The 21749-nt window shown below is 34.2% G+C and overlaps 1 protein-coding gene across 1 annotated transcript; it reads left to right on the top strand.

The window, feature by feature from the left end:
* The first annotated feature begins 209 nt into the window (after positions 1 to 209).
* LOC144434647 (proline-rich transmembrane protein 1-like) lies at positions 210 to 19711 on the top strand. The gene is made up of 4 exons (XM_078123151.1): positions 210 to 365; positions 10799 to 10977; positions 15140 to 15271; positions 17437 to 19711. The coding sequence occupies exons 1-4, from the start codon at positions 359 to 361 to the stop codon at positions 17614 to 17616; spliced, it is 498 nt and encodes a 165-aa protein (XP_077979277.1). The 5' UTR covers positions 210 to 358; the 3' UTR covers positions 17617 to 19711.
* The last annotated feature ends 2038 nt before the right edge of the window (positions 19712 to 21749 follow it).

Below are 21749 nucleotides of genomic sequence, written 5' to 3'. Positions count from 1 at the left end.
TTCAACCACAGGCACTCCAATCAACGTGTAGAAAAAAATATGTATTTTGTATTATATGTAAATAAGACATACATATTTTTTTTTTAATCATACACGTTGATTCGAGTGCCTGTGCTTTCAACGGTCTATGACGCGCTGGTGACCGGCGCCTGTCAGCAGACTTGGTCTTTAAAAATAAAAAGAGAGAGCTGGGGAGTCTTAAAATAACAAAAGTTTCCATTTACGTCATCATTTCGATTGTTATACGTACCTCTGCGTGTTCGTGGCACTGTTTTTCACAAGTGCTCTTGCTGTGTGTCGTCTCAACATAATTGCTTATTCCGTATTTTATTGGTGATTTGTCTTGCCCTAGTCAACGATGGAAGGTAAGAATTTTACGAAATTTTCCGATGGATGGAGTTACTCTGGGGTTAACGTAGATATTAGAGTGCGGTTTGTATCGTGTGCGACGCAAAACTAAACACTTTCCCAAAGCATTGAACGGACGATGTCCGCCCTTTTTGAAGATTTTTCGAAATCCATTTGTACTTTAATTTTGCGAACGAGTCACATTCTGGCACGGTAATTACGGCGGAATTACCATGATGGTCAGTGAAAGATCGTAGCACCAGAGAGGTCCTACTTTCCTCTCGAGCTCTCCTATCTCTCCGACGTAGGCTTGTGTATCATGTCTATAATTACATGCAAACATCCGCATACACATCCGTTTGTTTGTTATGTAATCCGTAAAACTGTACGAGTAAATGTGTGTACTTTAGTGTTTTCGTTTAATACACAAATGTCTCAACTCTTAATTTTAACGCCGTGTACGATTGTTGGATCGAAACCAAACGACTGCAAAGTGATACAATATTTGCGGGAAGTCTTTCTCCTTGCTTGAGCGAAACGCGTGCACCGTCTGCAAATCAAATGCTCGGTCTTCTGAAGAGAAACATGTATCATTTCGATACACATACCAAAGCCATAGCCCATAGTCTACAAATCGTTGGTCAGACCATGGATGTATTAGGATGTATCCCCCTAACACATCCATGGTCAGACCTCGACTGGAATATGCTCTGCTATTTGGGACCCTCATTATAAGTCAGATAGTAATATAAAAATTGAAAGAATACAACATCGTGCTGCTCGTTTTGCTGTTGGACTGGAGACTACAGGAGGGAATCAAGTATCACTGCCAGTATATTGAACAAAATCAAATGGGAATCACTTCAGGATCGAAGCACTATAAATTAATAATTCACGCTTAATCACAATATATATGGATTCACACCAAACAACATTAACGAATAACTTCAATCATCAAATACTTCACGCTCAGTACAGACCAGGCAATCAGACATTCATAAATACAAAGTGATAACCACAAACAAAGACTGCTATTGACATTCATTATATCCCAAAACACTACCACTACGGCACTCACTACATCAAGAAGTTCGCTATGCACCCAACACACAAGCCTTCAAAACTGCACGGAATGTTATCAATACTAGGCCCCTTAGTACTTTGATCGTAATATTGCCCCCATACACAACCCTTGACTATGTAGAGGACAATCAGTATTGGTGCTTGTATGTCTAGGATACAAATATAGATTCAGATATAGATATAGATATAGATATAGATATAGATACAGATAGATAGATTCAGATACAGATAGATAGATAGATAGATAGATAGATAGATAGATAGATAGATAGAGATACACAGATAGATAGATTCAGATACACATATAGATTCAGATATAGATACAGATACAGGTCAGATACAGATACAGATACAGATACAGATACAATATGACTAACAGTCACACTTACAAATTAGGTTACTCCTACTTCTATGTCAATGACTCATTCATTTGTTACAAACTTACATGTATATTTACAATGTAAATGGAACAACAGCACAGAGTACCCTGTAAACCTGGACATTTCTACCAAAGACACATTTCTGCTTTATTTCGCTGAAAAACAAAAATGTAAAAATAAGTAATGACTAAAATGTCTTCTTATACATGAATATAATGTGCCAGTCTGGTAGTTAGTAAAAACATAGACCGTGTGCAAAATTTTCTAGTTGTGAAAAATATCTACAGTGTGCTAGTCCGAAGCCGAGTCAGATCAATTCACACTGAGGCAGTAAACCGTGACGGAAAGAAAAGTGTTAAAACACACCAAATAAAATGAAAAAGAAAAAAGGTTTGAAATTACTGCAAACATAAACAAAGATATAGTTACTGCAGCTATGGTTATTCAACGTATTTCATGTACTTTTTGGTGGAAGATGTGATTCGTCAGATCAGATAACACATCACACATCAGGAAAAGTGAAAGTGAATATGGGTGTAGTATTTAGACCTTAGTGGAAACATGCAGTCATTTGTAATTTATGATACCAAAGTTATTATTTTTATAACCTAATTTTATGACCCAATGACTATGGATATTAAAAAAAATTAATTATCTCACCAATCAAAAAAACATACTATTTGTCCATATGCCTTATTCCCATGGGTAAATTTATGTTCAAAATGAATATCTATTGCATGGCAACAAGGGTACATCTATCGGTAGTATGATTTTAATGAATTATGACAAGAGCTGCTTGTCTGTTGGTGGGGAGGGAGGGTCTGTGGTGTAACAGGGCAAGTATGAATGTGTTTGAAAATATATACACTTCTTGATATTATGGTGTAAGTTAAGTTAGGATATTGCTTAAAAATACAATAACCTACAAATTATACATATATTTGAATTCTTTGTTTGGAGCGTACACTGTCCCAGTGTTAGTTAGGTACAGTACTTCTTCAATGCAACCTTATACCAGACTCCCATATATATTTGACCACATGAACCAGTGTGCCCTCTAAAGTAATGTAATTTGACATGCCCACTGATAAAGGCTCACTATTTCTAGTTACAGCACAGTGTGTGTGTGTGTGTGTGTGTGTGTGTGTGTGTGTGTGTGTGTGTGTGTGTGTGTGTGTGTGTGTGTGTGTGTGTGTGTGTGTGTGTGTGTACATGACTCAAAAAACACCACACCGATTGCCTTGGTATTTAGTGGAAACATTACTTGTGATGTCTAGTTGAGAAATTGTTCAAAGCAAAATGATTGCATTACAGGTGTATGACATTGGTCAAAAAATGTCATTTTTGGTCAAAAAACTTGACAAAGAAAGAAAGAATTGTTCATGACATGATCCAAAAAGTGATATGCAAATTAGGTCTGAAAATGTGTCTTTTTGGTAAAAAATCTATGATTCCAAAACTGAGCAGATTTGGCTGAAATTTAATGAGGATGTATCTGAAGATGTGTAGATGAAGATGTGTTCACAACATGATGATCCCATCAGCAATATACAAATTAGGTCTAAAAATCTCAATTTCAGTCAAAAACTTATCTCAAAATATGTATGTTGTATTGAATCGAGCTGAAACTTGGTGGGGCTCTTTCTGGAGGTGTTATTCTGCTGTTATTCGCCAAAGCAATTTGACACAGCTGGCCCTAGCAACCATGCCCATGCCCCTAGTAATGCACATTACAAAGATATCAACAGGGATGGGTAGGTTAAAGTTCAATGAAGATTTTTTAAATGTATGCAAATATCCTTAGCAACAAGACCACGCCCACAGCAACAGCCAAATGATGGTTTACATTGCCAAGATGAAAACTGGGAAGGGTAGGCAAATGAATAAAGATTTCCAAAATGTATGCAAATATGCCTGGCAACAAGACCACGCCCATAGTGACAGCCAAATGGTAGTGACTATTGCAAAGATAACAAGAATGAATAGACAAGCGAATGAACATTAAAAAATGTATGCAAATATGCCTAGCAACAAGACCATGCCCATAGCAACAGCTAAATGATGGTGGTGTGTATGTATAACAAAAATAACTATAGGAATGGTTAGGCAAGTGAATAAACTTCAAAAAAGGTGAATGCAAATATGCCTAGCAACAAGACCATGACTGCATTGTTATTTGTTGTGAAGTTTGCATTACAAAGGACTGCATTGTTATTTGTTGTGAAGTTTGCATTACAAAGGACTGCATTGTTATTTGTTGTGAAGAAATCACATGAGTGGTACCTATTATTCTATGAAGGCCATCATGCATGTGGATAAGTGTTTTTGTCGTATTGTCAGTACATGTACTATCAGTAGGTACAATTTATATGTCAAGGTGTTATAATCTTAGTTATTATTAGTCAGGTGGATAACGTTTTATTTTCCACACTTTGGTTATGACATCTGAGCTGAACATTTACAGTAATCAGTTTTATTTACTCCAAATAAATATAACTGGGTAAATTGGGAGTCAGGAAATAGCTAGCTTACAGCTAGTTTGGACCTGTCACCTCACATATACAGAAATTCACAGCAAGGTACTCAACATGACTCAAAATATATAATGTATTATGAACACATGATTAAAATTACAAATATACAGTTGATCAGTTATACTGCGTCAATAGATGTTGTTTGAAGGTTTGTTTGAAACAATATAAAGAATTAAATAAATTTTATGTTGACAGGGAGGGATGTCATTCCAATATTTTGCGCCCTAAAAAGAAATAGAAAATTGACCTGGGTTTGACCTGGCATGACATGGATATAGATTTTGATATAAAGCAGAATGGAGGGAGTATCATAGTCGTGACTTAGGAATGCTGAAATAATCGTACAAAGAATGCAGTGATTGTTGGTGGATCAAACCATAAATAAAAGAGCCTACTAAATATTTATGAAGTTTGAAAACATCTAGAATATGCAATTTAAAAAACAAAGGGGCTGAATGGTCCATGGAAGATTTAATCTATCGTTTGAACAATCACTTTTTGTGTAGTTAAAACACAGTGCAAGTGTGACGCATAAGTATTACCCAAACCTCAAGGCTGTAGGTAATATGAGGAAGTACTGTATGAATAAATAAACACACATGTCACTCTAATTGGGGGTGGTGGTCAGATTGCTAAATGTCTCAAGGCTAATTTTTCATTCTTAAATCACTAATTTGTTGTTCTTCACATCAATTTGACCATATTTAATTAAAATCGAAAACTTTTAAATACATTGAATTTATTTTCCAGCTTGCAAAGATAACAAAACTTGTGTAATGTCACAAAATTGAAAGTTTTGAATATTCGTTATAAATTCTAAAAGATATGTGAATAATGATATTGTAGTGCTGCAGGCATGTATTTCAATGTCAAGTGAGGAATTATTGATTCTTAGATTAATAATAGCTATAGATGACAGCCAGAGTAGACATTTAACGTTGATTGATGTGAAAGAATTATTTGAAGTCAAACAAGTGTTGTCAGACTTAGGAATACACATTTTTTGTATGTCACCTACCATTGATGTAGTAACTATTGAAATTGAGGCACTTGGTATGTTATGTACACATCATATGATGTCCTTAATGGGAGGGTTCCAGTTAGGTGTAGAAGCAATCTGATTAAAATCCGATGTAGATGTCGGCTAATCGTTCATTGCTATTTTACCTTCGTTATTTTGCCTGAATTGACCTTCGTGGTACATGTTTACGCTTTTATTCTGATCGCCTCTTCTACATCTGAACTGGCGCCCATACAAACAAATTTCTGCTTACAGATTGGTGTAGAGGTTAAAAGATACATCATACATGTGTAATAAGGAACTTTCCAAACTGAGAGTGACTAATTGTTAAAATGCTAGCTTTTGCTAAAGTGATATACTATGACATTGCAGCTTGAGTATGAATACTGTAAAATCTTGTTTTGTTCAACTGGTAATTATTTGTATACAAACAAATACCCCATGGTAGAAAGAGGAATTTAATTTATAGGTCTCTGAATATTATACATTTAATTTATATATATTTAATATATACCTTTTATTGCAATTATCTTTACCTGTTCATCAGTATTACCGGTAAGGATGTGTGTACCTAATTCTATGTTTTTCATTGTAACAACATTAAAAATTATGTGTCGATCGGTAAGTTTTAATTTTAAAAAAGTAATATAAAAGTAAACAAACAAGTACATAACTAATACTTTCAAATCATAATTATACTTTGACAGTCAGCATGACAAAGCCAGAATGAAATTTCCTGAATTTCAGTGGTGTTAAAATGATAAATATACATACTTGTGACATGATTTTTCTAATCCTGTTGTAGAGGATGTCAATTTTTTAAAAAATTGTTTTATCACATGGAAAAACTATAGGGCCAGTAGGGTCATGTTGTTGTGAGTCAAAGTGATAAACACTGGCATTTCTTGAGTTACTACATATAGTAAAAGATAGGGGAACACAACTAAGATTACATGTGTCAGTGGCACGTCAAAGTAGCTTCTGGGGGGCACACTGGTCATGAGAAACAGAATTAAGTAAGGTTGCCCTAACACAGTAACAGAGTGGTGAGGAATTAACAACCTAGGTAGTCCGTGTCTGACTCAGCTAAACTGTTACAACTGGCAACCACTCCTAAATCTAAACACTCACAACTTGTGACAAGTAATAAATCACAAAGGTTTTAGCTGTCATTTTATTTTCATTTATCATACTTTATTTGAAGAGGGTTAAACAATTCTACAGGTGACCTGGTCAGCTGTGATTTTACTTTTTATTTGTTTAGGGTTAAAAATGATACTAAATGCTAGTGTTCCCCAGCTATGGCTTTCTGATCGTCTAATTTTCATTACTTAGCAGACTGTTACTACTAGAAATATGCTACAGATACATTATGGCTTTGATTCAAAGAATGGGAGCAGAGGCTAGATTATGATTTAAAAATAATCTCATTGTGAATTATACAAATCAACATCACTGTCAGATACACCAAGGAAGATTTAAAAAAAGAACTGTTGATTTGTGTTCACACTGTGACAGTGAGATGCAGTGTACATATGTAGCATGTAACATTTCATGTGTATGTCAGTGTATTTGGTTTTGTGTATAACAAAAATCATTGCACTTTGTAGTGCACATGAAAGGAAATTTCCTACCATACCACTGACGTTTGTTTGTTTGAAGTACTAGGAAGTGACGTCAGAACACACCTTGAGTATAATGGAAAGTCCAACCATACTTCATGGAAAATATTGTACAGGGCGTAGTATGACGTATAACACAAATAAAAGTGTTTTACAACTTTTTACAAGAATGACCACAACTTTTTTTTTACTGTTTGCTTTTGTGTTCCAATAGTAGCATTCATTAATGTGTAGGGTTCTCATCAAAAACCATTTTCCTCATCAACAGTGACGTAAATATATCATATGATTCCAATATCTCTCACTCAATGTGGTAAATATGTTGTATGATTCCAACATCTCTCACTCAATGTGGTAAATATATCACATGATTCCAATATCTCTCACTCAATGTGGTAAATATATCATATGATTCCAATATCTCTCACTCAATGTGGTAAATATGTTGTATGATTCCAATATCTCTCACTCAGTGTGGTAAATATATCACATAATTCCAATATCTCTCACTCAATGTGGTAAATATATCACATGATTCCAATATCTCTCACTCAATGTGGTAAATATATCACATGATTCCAATATCTCTCACTCAATGTGGTAAATATATCACATGATTCCAATATCTCTCACTCAATGTGGTAAATATATCACATGATTCCAATATCTCTCACTCAAAGTGGTAAATATATGATTCCAATATCTCTCTCACTCAATGTGGTAAATATATTGTATGATTCCAGTATCTCTCTCACTCAATGTGACAGTGAGATGCAGTGTACATATGTAGCATGTAACATTTCATGTGTATGTCAGTGTATTTGGTTTTGTGTATAACAAAAATCATTGCACTTTGTAGTGCACATGAAAGGAAATTTCCTACCATACCACTGACGTTTGTTTGTTTGAAGTACTAGGAAGTGACGTCAGAACACACCTTGAGTATAATGGAAAGTCCAACCATACTTCATGGAAAATATTGTACAGGGCGTAGTATGACGTATAACACAAATAAAAGTGTTATACAACTTTTTACAAGAATGACCACAACTTTTTTTTTACTGTTTGCTTTTGTGTTCCAATAGTAGCATTCATTAGTGTGTAGGGTTCTCATGAAAAAGCATTTTCCTCATCAACAGTGACGTAAATATATCATAATTTTATGATTCCAATATCTCTCACTCAATGTGGTAAATATGTCGTATGATTCCAACATCTCTCACTCAGTGTGGTAAATATATCGTATGATTCCAATATCTCTCACTCAATGTGGTAAATATGTCACATGATTCCAATATCTCTCACTCAGTGTGGTAAATACTAGTATATCACATGATTCCAATATCTCTCACTCAATGTGGTAAATATATCACATGATTCCAATATCTCTCACTCAAAGTGGTAAATATATGATTCCAATATCTCTCTCACTCAATGTGGTAAATATATTGTATGATTCCAGTATCTCTCTCACTCAATGTGGTAAATATATTATATCATATGATTTCAATATCTTTCTCACTCAGTCCGGTAAATATATCACATGATTCTAATATCTCTCTCACTCAATGTGGTAAATGTATCACGTGATTCCAATATCTCTCACTCAATGTGGTAAGTATATCACATGATTCCAATATCTCTCACTCAATGTGGTAAATATATCACATGATTCCAATATCTCTCACTCAATGTGGTAAATATATCATATGATTCTAATTTCGAACATTGGTCGAAAATGGGGTCTGGGGTTGACAGCATTGGCCACACACCCCTACCAGACCTTGCCAGTGGTACCCCCTCCCCTAGGGATTCCATGCCTCTGATGACCATCTTCATCTCAGAATGATGCCTTGACCCCTAAGAAGGGTGAAAGGGTCATGACCTCAAGCCTGTGATGGTGCAAATTAAAATATTTTGCATTGTTTGGAGATCAGGTGCATGCAGTTTAGTTCATCATATTACTACCATGAAATAAGTAAACATATGTACGTATATGCTTCTTCATATGTAGGTCATCTTCAACTGATATATCCTTTTTCAAATTCTATTAGGCAAACATTTGTTTTAAAAGTTTGTTTCTAATAACCTGACTTCAGAAAATAGGGTAGGTTGGCCACAATTCTGTAACAGATGATGAGGTGTAAAAGAAGTAAATGAAGACAATTTTATGTGATTCAGAAGTAGACAAACACAATATGTAGACTGTGCTGTTATCGGCTGAAAAGACATCGTTTCTCTCTGAAATGTGATTTTTTTTAAAAAGTAACTAAGGATACTTTAGCAAGAAAATCTACAGGGAAATAGAAGTAAATTGTCACAATTTTACCTTTTTGGGGTCGGTGGGTTAAACTAAAGTTTGGAAACACACTATTTTTTACTTGGTCTTTAATATCTGAGATGAAAAAGAAAATTACTTCCTGAAATTTCACCTACTGATTCATGGTATTCATCAATCACACCCTGCATTTGTTTGTTATATAATTAAACTTTTGACGTATAATTATACTCCTTCCTCTCATTTGAGACCCATTAGTACTAGTGAATAATCAGAATCTAATCTATAGATCTAACCCAATGTGTCAGGTGTCGTTATGATTTACACCTCCACTACTCACCTTTAGCTCAGACCACTTTAGTTAGAGACAATGTTGGCAATATAAAAACTTGTATTCAAGAAGCAATTACATGTACATGTATACCAGGAAGTGTAGTGAAACTTATCAGAAAGGTTTTTTGCCAGATAGTGTATATTACATGTAACTAGACCACTGTCCTTTCAATACATGACTTTTACACATTACACTTAAATACATTCACAAGGTCAAAGGTGAGGAGAAGAAGAAAATAGAGCAATAACAAGAATTTCATGTTTTTGTGAGTCCCTTTCTTTTCAAACTATTAAAGATGCCCTTTGCAACTTGCAAGACCGAGTTTTTTCATAGCATATGAACTGTGTTTTATTCAACATATTAAAAACCCAAATGTCATATTGCATAGGTATCATTGTGCCCTCCATGCAACTGATACACCACTGACGTACATCTTGTGACTCACCAATATTTGATGGTCCTATATCCCTCATTATGTGAAAACTTGTATGAAAACCAATGTTTTAATTAATATATGACTCACATACAGTGTTCGATCTAGGCCGCGCCATTGCACAATTTGCGCTAAAAAATCCGATTGGCCACTATTTCTAAAGTCTGTGCGCTTTTTCGGGCGCAACAATTTGGAGTCCGCATACGCCCTATGTATACAACATTGACAGGTCACAAACTTTTCGAAACTGGTCGTAATATACCTCATACCGAAAATTAATTACCCATCCCTCTTTGCAACTTCACATGTATCTATACAAATGCATATAAACAATGTAACTGCAAAGGTAGTCGGGTAATCGGGGCTGAGGTTAATCTCAGTGACATACAATATGTTTGTCTTTTAATAAGTTATAGAGCTGTAGTAGAGTGCACTGTTTGTAACTGTCAGTGATACCTGAAAGGATAAGTTATTATAACTTTTACTGATACACACATGAATGACATGCATATGAATGTCATTTTATTCATAAACTATAATTATTTTAGGTGTTGAAATTAGTTGTGCAATGTTGTGATGTGGTACACTTTTACAAAAATGCCATATTACAGTTTGATTTGACTTCTACTACAAATAGTCTAACGGCTTGTAGGTAGTGCCAATCCCCTTAGCTCACTCATATTTTCCTTGGCTGAACAAAGACAAAATATTTGGGAATAATATCTATACATATAGTGATTGTTTTAAATAAATACTTTCCTACAGGTTATTCTAAATCACAAGAAGCAGACCAACCAGCTTATAATCCACAAGCACCCTACCCAGCACAACCAGGTTATGGACCTAGCTACCCACCACAAGGAGGTGACCCTGCGTATCCTCCAACAGGAGCACCCTATGCCCAACCACCACCTACGTATGGCCAGACAATCCCATCAGCTACGGTGAGTAAATGGTCATCATTGAACTATACATATACCTATATGATGAACTTAAATTATTTTCAAAATTTTCACCATCTAGCTTGACCCCAAAACACTATTTCTGGGGGTGGCACACATAAAGAACTGAGGAATATGTGGTGGCCAAAGGCCAACGTTATTGTGGATGATGGATGGTATAGTTGCCTTTGTGATATAATTTGCAATACTATTAATGAACTTTTAATGAGAAAAAAATATCTTTATGACTGAATTAAAGCAAATTATATAATGTATATGTTTGACTCTGTACCTTTATTTCTCACGTTGCCATAATTTCACTGACAAATATTAATACAAGTGTGTACACATTGTAATATGTTACCCAAAGCAAACAATATTAGTCCAGTCAATCTAGTGGAAATGTAGGCTGAACTGGGACATAATTGCAACAGAAATCATTTTTAGCACATCTTGCTCAGAATTTTGTGCTGAATAACATATCAAAAAGTCTAGAAAAATCTAAATTGGGAAACATGGTGAAAAATGATGTTTTCTTAAAAAATTAGCATAATTTAACGAAAATATAATATTCATGAAATATCATTTGTTCAAAATCCAAGCAAGTAACATGTCTATGGGTAGGTCTGAAGGTGAGGAATTACTTCTGAGTCACAGTGTATGACCGTACAGCCACTCCTATTGAATTTAAACAGACTTAATATGCGTATTTAGGACAATGATTACGTGTAAGGTACAATAAGTATACATTTTTTGAATGCCCTTGTGATTAGTATGTCTATCATTAGGTACAGAAATGGAAAACTACTTATACCTTGATTCTATCAATATATCCTGTCACTGTTTATGATCATTACATCGAATTGTATGCATGTCTATAAATATCTCTTCATTGAATGGGTTTACCAGTGCTGTCCTTTGTCTTTTACCGCAGCATTGATTGATTTGTTTTTAGTTCCTCTTTTAATATATATATGCTATTATTGATAGTTTAGAAACAAATTGTCATTATCTGCTCACAATTGTGTATTTTAGGTAGTTTTCTTTATATTTATTCATTCTAAATGAATGTAAAAGTACAATTTGTGTAGTATCAGTGTGTTTGTTATTTCTTGCATTGTTCATACCTTTTGGTCTTTATGTTTAATTTGTTTAAAAGTTTAAAAAAAACATGTTCATATTCTGTTCTGTCTCAATCCCAGCTTATAATACAAAAGTGTATGGGAAAATTGGTGTTCTTCCTATGTATACGTTGACTTGGTGTCAGTACAGTGTGCGAGAGCAATATGTACACATTGGTATAAAGCGATATAGTGACCCAGTGATATAATTAGTGACTTTTGTAACATTGCTGGTCTAAGTTAGGGTTGATATTTCAGGCAAGATGCAATTGCTGATTTATTGCCTTGATTTTCTTGTTGCATAATAATAAAACAGAAATGTGATATACCTTGTATATGCTAATTATGCTAATTACTATTTAATTAAAACTCTTTGATACATTTTACATGAAAGGGGATTTGATGATAACAAACACACGAAATTTAATTCCCACTGTACTGCAAGTCAAATGAAATATAACCTGCATATATTTTTATTAAAATGTTATCAAATGTGAATATGCTGATTTTATTTTTTCATAATATACATATTAATTATGGTGATTAGTAAACATATATATATTGTATATCACTTAATTTGAGTATATTGGTGATGATATAAGATATAAAGCTATTTTTCCATTTCAATTCTATATTGATAGACGTATTGCTAGTACTAGACTATATTTCAAAAGTGGATAATATGACTCCACTATCAGCATGCAAATGATAAGCCTGGGAGGGAAATGTTTTTTCCTCCTAAATTAATCAGACTAGTATGCAGACATTATATGTTACTATTATAATGTACATATCATGATGTTGTATTTAATTTGAAACCAGTTGTATGATCAATATTATATGATACATAAATTATCAGTAGGAATCAACATCATCATAAAGGATATGAGTACTTTACAATGAGTAACACAGAAGTAAAACACTTCCTCTATGTGCTGGGCTCCTTTATAGCATTCATATCAAGTGTAAAAGTATACTGTTTCAATTGATTTATTTACAAGGCTAGCATATGTGCATGTGGCCTTTCTAATGTGGTCAATTAGCAAATGAAACAGTATATTTTTACACTTGATATTGATGCTATAAATGATTGCGGTACATACAGAAAAAAGCTTTACTTTGGTGTTATATTGGGTTGTATTTTGGTACAATCTTCAAACCTATTTTGCAAAGGTCATAAACTGACATGGTCTTTGACTAGGTTGGAATCAAATGTCTGACATCATAAATAGTATCACCTTGTGACAACTTACAAACACTATAGGCTTATGATTTATGTGATAATTAATATTCTGTCGTTTATATATCAGCTGGCTACAATGAGGTGAAATAAATCTTTGTGTTTTATTTACATTATACACTACAGTAAACACTTTCATGCCATACTGTATGTCAGCTTAGGGAAGTAAAATTAATCTTGTCTAACAGAGAAGTATTTGTTTATACATAGGTACATGTAACTACAAGTTGAGTAAAACAGGATTACAAATGTGTACTTTTACATAGCAACAAAGTTTATCACCAAAGGTGAGGATATGAGGAAATGCACTATTGAATGTATGAGGAACTTACTAGTATAATTGGTACCGTAGGTATAATGTTGTAGACAGAATCAGAATTAGAATCAGAATTACTTTATTCATCCCACCAGGGGAAATTAAAACGACAGTTCTTGCAGGTAAAACAAAAATAAAAGCAATACAAAAGATAGCATTACATATATTACACAACATACTAAAAACAACAGCACAGTACTAAAAAGAGCGTTAAGAACTGAGATAGCGGATGGGACGAAAGACGATTTAAAACGATTGGTTTTAGCTGCTGGAGCACGGTATCTACCACTCCTTGAAATACGACGGTTGTAGAATTCTGCATATAGTGGATGGGAAAGGTCTTTCAGAACACTATGAGCCTTTGACATTATGCGTTTGTTATAGATAGAATCTATACTTAGAATCTATAGAATGTATACCAGCTAAACTGGATTGTAAATCAACATTATTCTATGACTATTTGCATCATCACGCATGCATACATACTGGAGAGAGAACTGTTTAGACTTTTTGATTTCTACTTGAATAAATAAAAACAAAAAAACTGTTGTTTTGTTTGATATGATAATCTGACTGACTGATTGATTGCGAAATAGTTGGATGAACACTCATAGACCTTGGGAGACTACTAGTAATTGGGGAAATTTTTTTTAAAATGCTGAGGACATTTTCATTTACAAAACTAAATATGGACATCAAACTAAAAAAAAAATATTACTGGTACTGCACATCTTATGCAAATGGGGGCATGAATATCACATACAATATAGATATGAAACCATGTTGCACATTTTTAAAAAAGAAATGTACTCTTTTTGATATAAACATATATAATATTCATGTATATTATAAACAACACCATGATACATTTAGTAATGAAAATTTGATGCTGATTAGATGTCAGTGAAAATTTGAGCTTTGCTTCCAAGAAATTGTTTGACTTTGCATAATTATGTGAATAGAAAATTTCATATTACTAAGTATGAACCCAAAGTCCATACTCATTTGCATGATGACACATGATGGCAAGTATTGTACTGTTACAGTGCTGGCAGTGTTTCTTATGCTTTATAGAACACAAATACTGTAAGTACACACCACACTGGCACTTTATCAAGTGTTTTTGGTTTCTGATATTATTGTATTGGGAAGTACCAGTACAAGTACTAATTTTGCAGGGTCTAACACTGGAGGGAACTGGTCATACATGTATAACAGATTTGGTTTCACATCATAACAAAAAAAATGTTACACAATGAAACAACAAACAACTTACATTTGTGTAAAATAAAGTATTTTTTATTCAATATTAATGTAGGTGTGAAGTATGTGTGTGTGTGTGTGTGTGTGTGTGTGTGTGTGTGTGTGTGTGTGTGTGTGTGTGTGTGTGTGTGTGTGTGTGTGTGTGTGTGTGTGTAAACAACTGGTGGGCAGATTGCATTGTGTACGTATTCAGTTGAGCTATAATGCCCTATTTTCCTCTCTTAGTATGCACCAGGTGGAGTGAATGTTACCACAGTGACCCAATCAAGCCCTCCAAATTATATGGGTCTGGCTATATTTGTCACCATTTGCTGTTGCTGGCCTATTGGTATCTGTGCTATCCTGAAAGCATCTGAGGTGAGTAAATACCATAACAGGAATAGAATTACAGAGACAGAATTTATACATCAGATTGCATTGCATATATGACTTCAGGGATAACCCTGGAATGATGATGTACTAACACATTGCATTGACGTCATTATGTTTACACATATGCAACGGCATCATTTCTTAATTGTTCCGCCTTTGATGTTTCCATGTAGATATAGTCAAAAATGCTTGTTGGCCTATCGTGTAAACACATGAAAACACATAAAATGAAAATTATTTTTATTTGAAAATGTTGTCATGTAAACACAGCATAAGGCAAGCAAATATTTGTATTGCCAACCCCTGTCATGGCTAATGTGCCTTCCCAAAATCAGCTTTTATCTGTGTAACACCAAGTAAAACCTAGGATCAATTTTTGGTAGTGAGTACCTGAAAAGAGAAATCTTTAAAACAAATGACAGGTTATTGAATATTACTTGGCTGCATGTAGAAGATCTTGATTAGTATATCTGATAAAATCTTTGAAACAAATGACAGGTTATTGAATATTACTTGGCTGCATGTAGAAGATCTTGATTAGTATATCTGATAAAATCTTTGAAACAAATGACAGGTTATTGAATATTACTTGGCTCCATGTAGAAGATCTTGATTAGTATATCTGATAAAATCTTTGAAACAAATGACAGGTTATTGAATATTACTTGGCTCCATGTAGAAGATCTTGATTAGTATATCTGATAAAATCTTTGAAACAAATGACAGGTTATTGAATATTACTTGGCTGCATGTAGAAGATCTTGATTAGTTATATCTGATAAAATCTTTGAAACAAATGACAGGTTATTGAATATTACTTGGCTGCATGTAGAAGATCTTGATTAGTATATCTGATAAAATCTTTGAAACAAATGACAGGTTATTGAATATTACTTGGCTGCATGTAGAAGATCTTGATTAGTATATCTGATAAAATCTTTGAAACAAATGACAGGTTATTGAATATTACTTGGCTGCATGTAGAAGATCTTGATTAGTATATCTGATAAAATCTTTGAAACAAATGACAGGTTATTGAATATTACTTGGCTGCATGTAGAAGATCTTGATTAGTATATCTGATAAAATCTTTGAAACAAATGACAGGTTATTGAATATTACTTGGCTCCATGTAGAAGATCTTGATTAGTATATCTGATAAAATCTTTGAAACAAATGACAGGTTATTGAATATTACTTGGCTGCATGTAGAAGATCTTGATTAGTATATATTATAAAATCTGCTTGGCTCCATGTAGAAGATCTTGATTAGTATATATGATAAAATCTTGATTAGTATATATGATAAAATCTTGATTAGTATATCTGATAAAATCTTGATTAGTATATCTGATAAAATCTTGATTAGTATATCTGATAAAATCTTGATTAGTATATCTGATAAAATCTTGATTAGTATATATGATAAAATCTTGATTAGTATATCTGATAAAATCTTGATTAGTATATCTGATAAAATCTTGATTAGTATATCTGATAAAATCTTGATTAGTATATCTGATAAAATCTTGATTAGTATATCTGATAAAATCTTCAATCAGAAAGTTAATATCAATTTAATACAAGCAAAGAAAATGTTTCTGATCATTACTGCGGAATTATATCTTGTGATCATTCCAAACCCAGAGTGTAGCTAAATGACTCAGCCTTCTTCAGTTGTTGTTGTTGTTGTTGTTGTGCCGGTTGTGTATTACAGATTACGTATTTAGATAGACAGCGCCCTTTACACTAATATGACAAGTCTACGTCATTGGACTAGACTGTAGACAGTCGCTCGCGCCTTTTTTTCCTACGTTTTATCTAAACTCCGATCCGGTGCAACACTAGTATAATCGATATCGAGGGCCGAAGGCCCGAGTGGTTGAGGGCCGAAGGCCCGAGGTCGAGGGCCGACGGCCCGAGCTATCAGTTTGCGATTAGACTAGTGTTGCGCCGGATCAGAGTTTAGATAAAACGTAGGGAAAAAAAGGCGCGAGCGACTGTCGACAGTCTATCATTGGACGTACATGATCTACAACAACGGGTGAAAAAGGCCTAGTTATTGAACCAAAGTATTCTTAGTAAAATATCAACTCTCGGAGTTCAGAACTGCTACAAAACCATTCTAATGTTGTGTTTTGACATTCCAGGTTGGCAGTGCCTTCAACCGAGGTGACTACGCTGGAGCTAAGGCAGCATCTGATAGTGCCAGGAAGTTCTCTTATATCAGTCTTGCATGTGGTATTGCATCTATTGTCATCAGTGTTGTCTTCATAATCATTTACTATGTGGTCATTGTAGCATCATTTTCAACATCTGACTATAACTAGTTTACAAACCAGATCAGGGCTGTAAGATATGTCATGTCATGCCATGCTATCAATGGCTTAACAACATGAAGTATCTTACAATCTAGATGTCTTCAGTAGAATGTACACAACATCATTATACATCCCAACAGTTCTCCTCGATCTTGGCCATTTAACAAATCTTAGGTTCCTTCTATGTTATCTAGAAAATGAATGATACAATTGATATATTCAATATTGTGCCTTATATGACCTTCCAAAACTCTGAAAACCAATCAATTTTCATATGAATTTTATAGCCTATTCTACCAACACTGTATTATATGTACGGATATACTGACTGGAGAGTGTATCAGAAAGGTTAATATTGTTTTCAATTTACTGTTGTTGTGGTGCTTTCTGCTTTAGATACAAGTCTGGTCCAGTATATTTCTAATAACAAATACCAGCATTAACAAATGTTCAAAATCTTGTAGAATTCATCACTGACAAGGAACAAGTTACTGATAATCTAAAGCAATATGTAAACAGCTCATTGTGTTTCTACAATAATTTTAGTTTTAAAAAATATACCACTGGGTGAACCATGTAAGTTGTCCAACATCTGAAGAATGCTGAAGAAACGTGAAACTATACATGTACAGGGTTTTAATTCTAATGATCTGATGTCACTAACTTTTTGCAATGACTTGTCCTAAGACAACTAAAAAATGAAAGAAAATGATACCATAATGATCAAATGTTATATGTTCCACATATATTTTAAGTCACTGGTCCAGGGCCACCTGTTTCAAAATTGATTTGCTCACCTCTGTGTCATACCCATAACTTGCTATGTTCAAACTGTACGGGTACAATTTTATCAGATCATATTCTTGACTGCATGAATGTACTCGGCAAATTCAAATCACTTTTGAAATAAATACCAAGACATTTCAAAGTTCCAGCTGTTCATTTCCTTTTCACACATCTTTGAATGCATATCTTTGTCTTGTTCTTGAATCATATTTTGTAGGATGTCCGAACTCAGAGCATAAATATGACAAGTCACATGACAAGTCTGTATCATTGAAACGTTTACAATATAAGCTGAAGATGGTCGATGTTTTTAATTGAAATTTACTCAATAAATGATTTACACTTTGAGTTCAGAACTACAAGAGATGATTACTATAGGTTCACTACACTAGCATGCTATTTATCATGAACGTAACAGGGGTGTGATATTTCTGTATGTCTGTTTTCATAAATTAGTGTTGATCAGACACTAAATGATAAACATACTGAAGAATCTTAAAATGTAAAGATTTCTAGCTTTTTCAGTGTGCCTAATACATAAAGAATTTTACACACTGAGTATTATTAGTCTGTAGTTTAATCCTTGTCAGAATTACTTTTATTATTATGCAGAATTCTGTCGTTTTATATAAATTTATGTACAGTATAACTCTTTTTAAATGTCGTCTGTACCATGTACAAATAAGACATACCTAAGGAAGTTTTAGTTGTCATTGACTAGTTTCTACTGTATATGGTATATGGTATATGGTATATGGTATATGGTATATGATATATGGTATATGATATATGGTATATGGTATATGGTATATGGTATATGATATATGGTATATGATATATGATATATGGTATATGGTATATGGTATATGATATATGATACCAGAAATACAATATATACGACATTGCAGTACATTACTTTACATTGTAACACAATACATTATATTATGGCAGGAATGTATAGGTAAGGCTAGCCACCAAAAACAACTGGCTACTACTCCAGTCTTTTGCTAGCTACATTTTAACCAGTATATTTCCATCATTTAGCAGACTTGGGAGTCTATATTTTTCACATTTTACCATTGAACTACATCCCTGTATGATGTGCTACATTAGAATATATTGATGATCTAGAACAAGGCACATATATTTGCTATCTTTTAACATAGCAGTTATGGCTGTTACTTGTTCTTGACCATCAGTGTTACACTAGAATATCATGTAGTATTGCAGTGTCCTCTAACATTACATAGTAACAGTATTCTCAACAGGATGTTTTAAAATCCGCAAGTATTTTTAAATAAACGTTCAGTAACAAGACTTTATTCTCATTTGGATGCTTGTATTTTGTTTGTGATGTGTGCAATTTATAATGGTAGTCATCACAGTGTAAATAATGCATTGTGACTATTGGTATTGATTTATTACTGTCAGCTGGCTGGCTAGACTGTAACATATGTAATGCATCTGTCTGACCTCACCAACATACTCTAACAGTTTACCGATGTGTGAGGGCGCCCTGTCATGGCATGCCTTCTAACTACAGAAATGGTGTAACAGCAAACCAAATGATGAACTAAGGTGTTAAATTTATACACTTTGTACCAATTAACATATCGGTAAGGAAAAACCATATGTTGATGTTTTCAGTTAATGATACATTGCAGTAATTATTGGAAACAACAACCTAACAATGTACAAAATAAGTGTATGTACATAGACAGAAAGATCCAGTATTGTTTTCACTCCTGTACTTGTATCAGAAATGATGACTGTCTGTTTCAGTCTAACATACACAAAGCTTACATTGTGCTGTATTCTGTTCTAGATAGATTTTGATGGCCACCAGTTTGTTTTTAATGTAAAGGGTCAAATGTATAATTTTCTATTTTGATTATGTATTGAGTTATGTGTGCATTTCCAAAATAAGTAGTTAATATACTACAGAAAGGATTATTTACCAGACTGGAAGATGTGTCATGGCACTACGCCCTCACCGGCCTCCTCTTGGGAGGGGTTGACCAATGTGTGAGGGTGCCCCTTCATGGCGTACCTTACACACTTCGGGTTGACCAATGTATGAGGGCGCCCCATCATGGCATACCTTACAAACTAGGGGTTGACCAATGTGTGAGGGTGCCCCATCATGGCGTACGTTACAGACTAGGGGTTGACCAATGTGTGAGGGCGCCCCATCATGGCATACCTTACAAACTAGGGGTTGACCAATGTGTGAGGGCGCCCCTCCATGGCGTATATTACAGACGAGGGGTTGACCAATGTGTGAGGGTGCCCCTCCATGGCGTATATTACAGACCAGGGGTTGACCAATGTGTGAGGGCGCCCCTCCATGGCATACCTTACAAACACAGGTCAAGAATGTTTTCTGGCTGAATGAAGAAAATTATTGTTACTTATGTAATTTATTTCAGAATAAGTGGGAAAATAATAGTAATTTTGAATGTTATAGTCATATGAGTGTCACAGAACCAATGATGTTGATGAAGAAGAAAGATCAGGGTGTAAATCTCATATTTTACTGTTTAAATGTGTATAACCTTGCTTTGCATGTGAAATCAACAACCCCTGGGGATAGTATACTCAAGGTTTTGACCAGTGGACAGAGATATATGCATGAATGGAGGGTCAGTGAGTGCATGTACATCAACTGATCAAATTGTAGTATACCAGTATGAAATTTTGCAGGGAAACTTTTTAAAAAAAAGAGAAAACAAACTGTAGTTTGGAATGGAAATAAAATGTTGGTATAGATTTGGCCCCAGAATCTGAATATATATATTGTAATTGTATTGAAATAAAGTGTTGGTATAGATTGGCCCCAGAATCTGAATATTTATTATTATTGTGAATCCTTCCAATACGATATGAAGTCAAGATCAACATTACTAAGCTTATATTTGCTACAGTTCAGAGAATGTATGTAGGTTTGAGTAAACAGTGTTTGGTATGCCATTGTGTATGTTATTCCCCCACACCAGTATTCAACACTAGATGGCGCTATATTCTCCACTTCCGGTTTGCATTGTACAATGGGCAATTCTGAGGCATGGGAAATATTCATCTCCCCAGAAATGGAAGATATCAGCATTGATCATAGACAACTTTGTGTTGTGCAAGGGATTGACTCTATGCAATGGTAGCCATGATAGATTTTGAGGCTGAGACAACATTGATAGATTGTCAATAGCAACCAGGGCCACTGGGAAGCATGACAACTGTGCTATATCACTTTTTAACACAGTTTATTGATGTCTAGACCAATCAGATCTTTATCTACTAAATATTTGCACCGTTAATATCTGACATAATCTATTTTTATAACTTGGATTTTGATCTGC

Source organism: Glandiceps talaboti, chromosome 4 (genome assembly GCF_964340395.1).
Source record: "Glandiceps talaboti chromosome 4, keGlaTala1.1, whole genome shotgun sequence".
Lineage (NCBI taxonomy): Eukaryota > Metazoa > Hemichordata > Enteropneusta > Spengelidae > Glandiceps > Glandiceps talaboti.
The sequence above is the reverse complement of the archived record's forward strand: the minus strand, read 5'-3'. Positions and strand labels throughout refer to the sequence as shown.